Source organism: Varroa destructor, unplaced genomic scaffold (genome assembly GCF_002443255.2).
Source record: "Varroa destructor unplaced genomic scaffold, Vdes_3.0 BEIS01000007.1, whole genome shotgun sequence".
In the NCBI taxonomy this organism is placed as follows: Eukaryota; Metazoa; Arthropoda; class Arachnida; order Mesostigmata; family Varroidae; genus Varroa; species Varroa destructor.
Window position 1 is genome coordinate 37,047,467 of NW_019211460.1, and position 10,942 is coordinate 37,058,408.

Sequence of the window (10,942 nt, forward strand, 5' to 3'; positions counted from 1 at the left end):
TATGGGAATATGGCCTTACGTCTGGGAAATGCCTGCTGCTACCATTGGGGAGTCAGCTTTCCCTTGCCATTTTGAGGAGACAAACTGGAATCAAGATCACGCCTGTACGCGCGTATTCGTAGGCTTTTTCTGGTCTTTAAGACAACCCTAAGAACCCCCTCTCTTCCCATTATCGACCTTTGAAACAGCGCAGTTGGATTGTACAAAAGACGACAAAGATATTTTAGTATGTGCACACACATATGCCGCTTACAAAGCTTTTTCAAGTTTCCCGTCACCGACTTTGATGAGAACGGACCGCTTAGGAATTTGTTGCCTGCTATCTAACATCTAGTATGATGCGACGCGCTGTTAGCTCAAGTCCATACATCAACTTCAATACCCTGTTCTATGTAATCGAATCGCTCTCAGTATGCGATGAAGTACTCGCAATAGACACAGTAAGTTCTAAGCCAAAGTTAACGAATCCTTAAGCTTGCCGTTTGCGCTATTATGCCATACTGTGTGATATATTCATGCTATTTGTATATCTAGGTATTAAAATTATCAAAAGCAACGTCTTTTAAATTTTATGATATGTATAATATTGAAGATTTCTTAATGGAGTCGCGTTTATATGATATTAAAAACTATATAGACTGTAGCAAAGGATATTTCATGAAGTCTTGGGTCTATACAGAGTGCGCAATGGAGAGTGATGACAAATTTTCAAAATTTTCTTTACAAGACTGAATGTTCCGACAAAAAGGGAGTATTCAGATTGAAACTATTACGTGTAACCTTTTGTATACGAGCTGTACTAACCTAATAATACGGAAAGAAGTGGGGCTTTGTCAACCTCTGGACGAATGAACGCGGCCGCAAAAATGGAGTGAGAAATCAAATCAACACGTTCAATTTCAAGTCGAAAAGGAATAAAAAATATATAGAATTATTAAAAGAAGTTTACCGTAGACACAAATAAAAGACGTCGGTAATGCTGCTGGTAGCTAGCAGTATAGGCTTGACGAATTGTTATTCAGACGTAAGTTTTACACTATATCTACTATATCTGTCTAATTCGTTCGACGTTTTTTAAGCGTAAAATATCTTGCATGGACTATACGACATTTGATTTTCTTTGATTTAAATGTGTGGAACTACCGGTCTCTCCGCATACATCTTCAGCTGGTCAGAACAACTCGTCCGAATGTTTAATATAACACATACCAAATTATATTTGTAAAAATTATATGAGAGTTGTCACGGGGTGATACAATTATCAAGTCCCACTCTAAATATAACGATTGTTTGCCTCAAAATACTACGCCAAAAACCCGCTGTTTGGTGCAAGCTGGCATGAAGCCTGATCAGGACCGGCAACCTATATATTGTCGTACTCTTGAATAGTACCTGTACGGATATGCGATGCGGGCCGATCGATCATAGCGCATTCGGACGACGTGTACGGTATGTCCCCAAACAGCAGCAGCCGCCTCCCGAATAGTGTATTGAAGGGCGCAGCATAGCGGTCAGATGAACGCAATTTTTGCCTGGAATTCGTTGGCATATCACCTAACGGGATGACTGGCTACGGGAAAGCGGTGTTGCTAATCATGTCTCTTTATGTTCATACGTCTTTACGAGCGTTCTATAATAACTAACTCATGTTAGTAAAACGCTGAATTTTTATTTGAATGCGGTCTGTACGTGATTTCACGTGTTTTAAGAATGTCGTATGCTTTATTGAAAAACTAGCGAAGCAATAATATTTGTAAAGCGTTAAACTTACTGCGCCACAGTAAAAAGGACGAATTCATTTGACGGAATGCAGGAAAGCCGAGCTAGTCTAAGCGGGCCACGCCCGCCGTCAAATCAACCGGAGTTACTACCAGAAACAAGTAGTAGTAGCAGAGGAAGCATTTGAACTGTGCAGTAAGATTTAAAAAACAGGAAACACCTATTGCCGCCTTTTGCAAGAGGCATTTCACATCGACTTATGCGCCTGAAAAAAAGGTAAGGTCCGAGTGAAATGTGGATTTCAGTTTATTTCTGTACAAAGCCATGCAACGTTTTATTCGTCAATGTTGATTACAGAAACTAGATGTAAGCAACATTAATCATCGATGCTCATCTGTGTCTCGTATTTTCCTAATCATATGATATATTCGAAATTATTATTTATAATTATCATCTAAATATGTGACAACTTTATCATTTTTCATTATTTTCATCAACAAAAACTAACATTTGACTTATTTGCACAACGATTCAGGTTCATTCTTGTCAGACAATCTTGACCCTTGCCTACAACTTTGAGCAATTCGTTATTAATAAAAGAAACACAAAATGAAGAACGTGAATAACACTTCCAAAAATTATCCTTACACTGTTGATTGTATACAAAATCCGAAGGGAATTGGAATAGGGCGGAGGTTCCCAACACAAAACAGCGGGCCGTTATGCTTTTATATTTATCAAGTCAACGACAAAGTGTTGAACAGCAGCAGCAGTCAAACTGGCACACAAGCCGCACACAGTTGAGTTGATACAAATATACTTTATTTGTAGATGCTTAGTTTTATTGGTTGAAGCGGCGCTCTGAACAAACTTAAGGAATTCGCAGTTCGTTGGTCTAACGACAGAAAAAACTTTATGGCGAGCGCTCGTGAAGCGCCACTGTTTACTATTGAAGCGTACTATTGAATATCCACAATTCGTCGAACATTGGCGGGCCTAGTCTGAATCACTTCCAGACTCACTGAGTTGAAGGTCCTCACCTAAAAACATTTAAAGTATGTAAGCGTTTTATAAATAAACAAAGCGCTTGTGGGTCTATTGCTGGGATAAAAAATCATTCTCCAATCGAGGGGTAACTTGTGAAACAAACGTAATGTTTAGTAAGAAGCGCTACTCAAATCTTTCACTGAACCGCTGTTTGTGGAAAACTAATAACCAACAGTGGATAAATATTCCTTCTTCAGTCTAACACATTTACATGTGACAACAAAGTTACGCCCGGCGTTTTTTAGATTACTGCACACTTTACAATGATCTTTTATAGGGTGGCTTGACGTATTATAGCTCTGGGCTCTACGAAATTAGTGAGCTTTTATGACACTTACTAAGTTGACATTTACTAAGTTGACTGAGTTTTGGCATCGATCCCTTCGGAGTGGTAGCACTTGGAGGCGGATGTGATGCATGAGATGTAGAATGACTTCCACCGGAATGATTTCCATATCCCCCACTGCTACTACTTGTTGTAGGCAACGTCGGCACCGAAGGCACAACGCTTGCACTATTAGAAAGCCTGAACATAAATACATGAATGGAATTAAACACAATGCACCGTTTTTTTTTAATATTATACATGAAGCTCCCCTGATCCCGTTTTAGCGGTACCACCGCATATATTGCTACAGAAGTTCGAGCACTTAAGTTAAATACAGTTTGCACAGAACATATAATTAATCCCGCGGAGATTTTCAGACACAATTCTTCGAGGAAAACAACCTCTCTTATACATTCTCTTCTAGAGTACTGGGGACCGAAATGATATAGCATCGATCGAATATAGTATCGACCGTATGAGGCGGTGTCGCCTTACTGTGCAACGCCCGCGAACACAACTTACAATATTCTGCTGCAGATTACTATTAATCTTTATCACCCTATTATATCCAGTGTTTTCAATCGGATGGTGTATAAAGTGGTTGCGCTAGCAGATTACATATTGTAACGGCCAACAATATAAATCTCGAATAATTGCTATTTCGAGTACACTCTAAATAAGCTTCTGACTGCTCGCTGACATGTACCAGTCTCCAAACACGACCTACTCCTTCACAATTCGTGAGCAGCGACAAAGCCCACAGTCCGGTTAGACCTGTCGGGGCCTCGAGACCGTTTTGATGGTAGAACAAGGGAAATGGGCCCGGGAACGCGCAAACGAGGCCAGGTCACTGATAGAAACAGGCCAGTCTCGTCGCAACCGTTACTTATAAACTGCCGTTTGCGGTGCTAAAGCAAGGGATAGGAAAGAGCCCTGTCGGAAATAACTAACGTTTATGGAAGTAGACAGAAAAAGAGGGCTAAACTAATACCATACGGATAGCAAGCGGCCATATACAAAATCGGCGTATACGCCCGGGGTGTACTATAACAATGTGCGGAAATACGAGGCGCCAGGGCCGTTGGGGAACTGCAGTGGTAGATCGAAAGATGTCGTATCGAAAATGTTGGACCGCAAGTACACCGAATTGCGAAGGGCGCGGTAGCACAAGATACACGCAAATACTGCTCGTACGCAGTATGGCTGCTAAAAACGGCCGAATGTAATTGCCAAAAATACATATAATGAATAAGTATTCGTTCGGTCACGATTGGAAGATAAAAAGCCCCAGTCACGAGCCAATATACGCCCAATCTTTAACCAGGAGAGATAGCTTTTATTTATTTTATATTTTCTATCGCAGTTAAAATTGCGCGCATCTATTTTGACCTCATGAATTCGAAGATCTATTGAATAATACTATACCACTGGTGCATCACTGGTGACTTTGTACCTTTTAGCGGCGTGGGTGTCTGATTCACTTTCAGAATCGGAAGCTTCTGACGAACTTCCTGATGAGGATGATGAAGATGAGGAACCTTCTGACATTTCTACCACCTCCGTATTCGAGTCCTGCAGTAATTATTAAGGCTCCAAATGTAATTTATAATAGCACCGCTCTTCATCGATCGTTATTCGTATACATAGCTTTACTTCTCATGTTTATGCGTTTAATAAAGTACTCGTGTTGTATCAAAGGCGGCACACTTACTTATTAAGTCAAATACCATGTATCTTAAAAAACTATCTTGATATAATTTGGTAAATCGGCCTCTCGGATATGTAGAACATGTTCGCTAGTTACAAACAAGTCAAGTTTGATCGACATGTTTCAAGGCACTAGCTGTTAGCCCTCAATGTAAAAATGTAATTAGTAGTCAAAACAGAAGTCGAGTTATGTTACTTTGAACAAGGTTAAAGACTTAAAACCTACGAGCCTTTGAAAACATTGTGAGTGTTAGGTTATCTTGCAAACATATTTGAAAATTACTTAAGACCTTTACTAACATGGTTAGGAAACCAATACGTAAACGTATAATGAATATTCGACTTACAGGTGGTAATGGCATTGATGACTGGAACGATCCACCACCCGATCGACCACCATAAAGGCCGTGACCACCTGCAATGAGAACAAGTGAGCAAATGAAGACCAAATTAGAAGCTATCGGTAAGGTTTAACACGTTATTTATTATGTATGTATATATATGCCATATTTCTGAATATAAGAAGGAACACGATAAAAACAATTGAAAATCGATAATTCTCATACCTGATCCTTGATTTGCCGTTGGTGGCTGCTGACCACCGACATCATCAAACCTTAAAATCGGACAGAATGATTAAAGATCGTCTTTATAAGAAAAATACTATATTAACTATTCCATGTATACATATGTACTGAAGAGAGCCTTCAAACCAATTTACAATGTTTTTATCTGCAAGACAAAATATACACTCTGTCTTACCTGCCCGTATCATCAAAGAACATTGGCATGGAATTAGAAGACAACGTAGATGGTGGTCGGCGAGCCGAAATAGAATTCGTACTTCCTGGACTTCCACCTTTATTACCTACGAAGCAGCAAAAGGAGAAAAATGAGGAACATCTTTATTCGAGTTGTACAGTCGAACATGCATATATCTGCGCACGCAATGTGTATATATGATAACCTGATTAGGGTTTAGTATGTACTTCAGCGTTTGAGCAGTATTCAGCAAAACACATTTAACTCAGATGTCGCTAAAAATATCCGAAATGCAAGATGTAAAGAACTCTCACCCTGCTTTGAAGAAGATCCGACTGACTGTTGTAAACTCGTCACGTTACTACTACTTGCAGATCCGGCGGCAGGACTGATTCGTTGCTTGCCAGTCCCACTATTAACCGGGGAGCTCATATGGGCTCTAAAAAGATAATAAACAAACAAGAATACCAGGAAAACCGTAATTTCCTCAGTAATGTGGACTATAAAAAAATTAGATTTTCAATTGATTGGGTCATATTGCTTATTTGAACAAATCGTTTATATTGATACTGGCGCACGGCTGCGCAGAAACGGCTACTAAAACGAATCATGGTTTGTTTTTTATTAACGATTGTTTGTGCATATAGGATAGATCTTTTAGTATATCAACCTTTGCGGAGGCATTGGAGGCGAAGGCCGCTTCATTTTGCAATTTAACTGATCGACTCCATCGTTGCTTTGACCGCCCGATAATAGCTGCCCACCTGTAAATAAATGTCAAATAGTAAATTATGAGCTGTTTCTCACTTTTTAACTTTAATTTACAAAATCACCGAAGCAAAAAGCTGAAAATTATTTCTAAGCTGCACAAGAAAGGTTTGGCATCATCAAGTCATCTGCTTACTTTGCTGTTGTCCAGCTGTACTTGGAGTAAGAGGTCTACCATGGCTTGCAGGACCTGCGCCTCCAAGTTGCGCGCTGAGAGATACCTTTGACGAACCTTCAGCACGAGTCTTCTTAAGTTGAACATTGCCTACAGCGGTAGACAAAGAACGTTAGGTATGGCAACATATTGAAGGAAATGTTTATATGTCCGCTACACGTACTAGGTAGGGTTAAATGATTTGGGAAACGCTATATAGAAGTTTTTTAGTTACGGACATACTGGCTTTAAAAATATATTTACATAAACAACACCATCTAGTGAATTTTATCTCTATTTTCGTGTGTGTCATAGTTTAGGTCTCGAAAGATGGTAGGGGTATTGTTGTCATTATGTGTATACGATTGTGATCATTTGTTAGCAAGTGTACATTTGTTACTCACAGCTTAACTTTTCCAGAGTAACTTCACCAGTTCGATGGTCTATGATAAGGACGCATTCTTTTTGGTATGGACGCTGACCCCCTGACAGTACGAAATAAATACGAAGATTAAAGATGACATAAAAAGTCCAGATCGAGTACTTTAGGCAGTTAGACAAGAGTTCGTTCATTGTTTAAACAGTTCAAAAACAAGTTCAATTACCACTGTAAACAAATTACCTAAAAAACAAGAGTGAACTTAATCGAATCGAAGGCCATCGAATTTCAGCGGTGACCAACCTCGAAAAACGGTGGATGCGTTGGAATCGTGGTGAGGCACAGTTACAGATACTTGATTTCGCTGCTCAACGTCAACGCGGGCCATCTGTGTCGGATCCACAGAAGCCGGCTTGAAATCGTCTGGAAATAAGAAAAACCAATGATAGAAATTGTAAAATTTGGACGCGTTGGGTAGCAAAATGTAAAATTTCAAGCGAGAGCCACAACGTCATTTCCCGCAACGTTCCATGCCCGGTATTCGATGAAATCATTAATAGCACCGGTAAAAGAATCAACCAATAGAAAATATGACGCCAAAAAATGACAGACTTGCATTTATAGAAAATAGATTGCATACATTTTAATTCATAAATGTACTCTTTACAATAATATATTTGCATTTTATAGTATTTATTTACTACTATTGATTAAGTTTATAAGAGTTCTTACATCGGAAAGTATGAAAGGCTGGATTCATTTGATTCACTCCCGAATCGAAGCTTTTACCCAGCTTTAATTCCGTCACCTATAGATAATTAAAACAGATAGTTATTATCTTATTATAAGAATAAAACCTTTAAAGTATCCTGCATTAACAATCAGAAAATCTGGGTTTCCTCGATCATACGTTTTAATGACTCTTAATTGATGCTATCAGCCTTCAAACACCCTATATCAAACAAAGTATGTGTTGTATAGGTGAATTCCTACATTATTCCTCATAGGAGGTGTTTTTTATTGCATGAAGAGCTATTCTAATCAGCATATTGATTGAGGAATTAATATCTGATTAAACAGAAGCTTTTTCGTTATAAGAGCGCTTTGGACTTTTTCAATAAATATCGTGAATATCGCCTTCGCAAATAAAGGCTACGGAGTAACTATAAGAAGGACGTAACCCAAAGAATTAATAAAATATATTGGAGCTCTCAACTTTCGTTGGGCAACCTAGCTGTAAGTGACCTACAGCTGATAGGCTCTGAAAAAAATCAGGATTATACCACTTGATACGTGTTTATCCTGTTTGGACTGCGTGCTACCGCCGTAAAAGCATATAATAAACAACTCTATTCAGGTCATTTTAAAACCAATTTCTGTGGAGAAATTCTTGTTGTTAGTTGTTGCTATAGAGATATATTTACCTTGTAGAGCTAATAAATATAAAAATGAGCTAAGTCTTCTGAAGCGATAAAGTGAGGGCCAACGTGTACTTATCTATATTATAATTCTTTTCAATGGGACCGTTCTTATTTTACTACTCTCATTGCAGAAAAATAGGCATACGGAGCTAACTAACGCAATAAGCAGTCATCTTAAACCTGTCGTTCGTATCCCATTTGGCCTGTTTGTTCTACTACTGATGCTCACGTTTGCATAATCATAAATAGCGCTAATGTAGAATAATATATACTTGGGCAGGCTCCCAAGGTTTAAGTACAGAAGCAAGCTGTGTACAAACATAATGAAGCTTGCATAGCTTTTGGTTAATTAAGCTTAATTAATTGAGTTAAATGAAGATAGTGTAAACCAATATTATAATGCATGGTACAGTTTCACGAACCTTTCCGGTGAGAGCCAGTTTGTCGCCGATGCTGGGTTGATTCATTGCTGCTATGAGCAGAGGTTCTCCGAGCCTCCCACCGATCAACAAATAACTAAATTATTCACACCTGAACTATCCAGTATTCGGTCGTTTTTTTGAAAGCACGATGATTTGGTTTAATGACTATACGATGTTGTTCATCTAGTTCGGTTACAGAGTCTGTCCCATAATTTGAATTGATTAGATATGATGGGATTTCGTCAGCAACGAGATCAGCTTGTAGTCACTAGCGTTATGTAATCGACTATTCACTGCAGACAGCGACGTGAGAATTTCGATTTCTTCTATTGATACCGTTGAGATGATAAATTCGATGACCTTATATACTCGTAATCTTCTTTCATTGCAGGCAAATCTATTCAAACTAAATGTGTGAGCACCAATGCTGACAAAGAGGATACTATTTTTGGCTCCGCATTACCGCACCTGATGATGATGATGATTATGTACTTTTACGCACAATAGAGCTGCTTCGATTGAAGGAAGCTTTCTGCCAGGTAGTTCACCTATTTTTTTCTTCACCTCATTGGATCGTTTGAGCATGGCCAGTTCCGTCACTTTTATTGAGCTCGATTCAAATTCGTTTATGGCATTGGCGCTGGTAAGCAAATACTACTAACCAAGCTAATCGATGTGAAATCAGACCACCCACTAATCTTGCAGGGCTGGAGATAAATCGGAGTATCGTTCTGAGTTCTATTGATCACAACAAATGTTGATGTGCAGTTTTGGGATAAAATGGACAATTTTACAATATATACACAATACTCACTAGCTTTTTTGCAACTGGCCAAAATGATGAATGCGGTCAACAATGGAAAACTGTGAACCACTGAGTAAGAAGTAAGAGAAAGAATAATATAGAGGAATAAAGCAGTAGTGCTTTTTGCAATCATGAGAGGGCTGACAATTTTAGTCCCTTGTTCTACAAAAACAAGTTCCGGAGCGGGTGTTTGGCCCACTCACGTGGCCAACTATACACTTGTGGGGCTCTATCGCTTACATCTGTACAAATCTGCACTGGAAAAATCACGTTGCAAAAATGGGAAGTGTTTGATTCGACACTTCAACACTTTCACTGTACCACTACAGCAGCACTTCACGGAACATATGGTCGATAGAATGGACGCACTATGGGCACTACGTGAGAATCGAACGCGCCGAGAGCGAGAGCCGTAGCGCGCGCGTTTTTGAATTACTTCTATGGTAACATTAGTCGAAAGGATCCTTATTATAGGTTTTCAATTTCCAGTTAAGAATAGTTGAGTATAACCGATAGCCGGAGCATAATGGAAGATATATAGTCGGTGAAGCTTATTATGTACTTTGGAAACAATTGTATTCACAAGTAAAGGAAATTCATAAGCAACTGCTTGACCTATACCTGAGTTCTAAACTCGAACTCGTTGCTGTAGTCTCTTTATTATCTTGTTGTATCATCCCGTTAGGTCGGTACCGTTGTCTGCAGTTTTCTCGTTCCAGTTCTGGCGTTACTCTGTTTCAGAAGACCTATATCTACTTTCCGTTGCTTTCCCGCGTTACCCTGTTCGTTAACTTGTTTCGATCGCTCCCTGTCGTGTTCTAGTCATCCTGCAAGCCTGCAGCATGTGTCCCATGCACAGTTTTATCTTTCCCATATAGATGTAACTGTGTTGCTCTTGATTAGTTACCCTTTACGGTTATTTTTCTATTTCAAAATAAGACTTATTTTAGCTCACTTTTGTCGCACAAAACAGCCATATTCTCTCTCGTGCACTAGAACGTTGATAACATTAATATTTGGTTAGCATCCAAACAGTTTTTCGCAGACGCATCGTTTTCGCTACGGCGTTTTCTAGTTTAACCAAGAAACAAAAATTGTGTAGCACTGTTTTAAGCTATTTCTGGCTTTGAATGTGGAATTATTAGTTTTCTCCTTATTTGAAAGTGTTAAGTAGAGCTAAATTTCGTAAAATAAATACTCAAAAACTAAAGGTACATTAACTCAGCACGAATTATCTTTTAGATAAGGATTGGCTTATTGAGCCATTATCAGATGACTGCAAATGCGTTTTGATTATCAATAGCCTAGCAAGCTGTTCTTTATGGGTCCTATCCAACTGTCGCGCCGCTCTGAGACTGATAATCTTAAGTGAAGTATATTACTTGGAAGTCGAGTGAACATAACCGATGTTTTAGTGTACTTTATCTATA

At 39.0% G+C, this 10,942-nt stretch overlaps 1 protein-coding gene across 10 annotated transcripts in view; it reads right to left on the bottom strand.

Annotated features, from left to right (window-relative positions):
* The window catches only part of LOC111254937 (CD151 antigen-like), a 64,581-nt gene extending 53,731 nt beyond the window's left edge, over positions 1-10,850 (bottom strand). For all 10 annotated transcript variants that reach the window (XM_086973997.1, XM_086973988.1, XM_086973996.1 and 7 more), the window contains exons 1-15: positions 8,708-10,850; positions 7,597-7,672; positions 7,168-7,287; positions 6,890-6,970; positions 6,468-6,596; positions 6,234-6,327; positions 5,878-6,002; positions 5,564-5,669; positions 5,368-5,417; positions 5,149-5,216; positions 4,548-4,666; positions 3,105-3,292; positions 2,368-2,759; positions 1,772-1,984; positions 1,393-1,532 (exon numbers count right to left, since the gene is read on the bottom strand). In XM_086973997.1, the coding sequence (XP_086830123.1) occupies positions 2,716-2,759; positions 3,105-3,292; positions 4,548-4,666; positions 5,149-5,216; positions 5,368-5,417; positions 5,564-5,669; positions 5,878-6,002; positions 6,234-6,327; positions 6,468-6,596; positions 6,890-6,970; positions 7,168-7,287; positions 7,597-7,672; positions 8,708-8,752 (1,245 nt within the window). In that variant the 5' untranslated portion in view covers positions 8,753-10,850 and the 3' untranslated portion in view covers positions 1,393-1,532; positions 1,772-1,984; positions 2,368-2,715. The remainder of the gene's footprint in view (positions 1-1,392; positions 1,533-1,771; positions 1,985-2,367; positions 2,760-3,104; positions 3,293-4,547; positions 4,667-5,148; positions 5,217-5,367; positions 5,418-5,563; positions 5,670-5,877; positions 6,003-6,233; positions 6,328-6,467; positions 6,597-6,889; positions 6,971-7,167; positions 7,288-7,596; positions 7,673-8,707) is intronic.
* Positions 10,851-10,942: the final 92 nt, after the last annotated feature.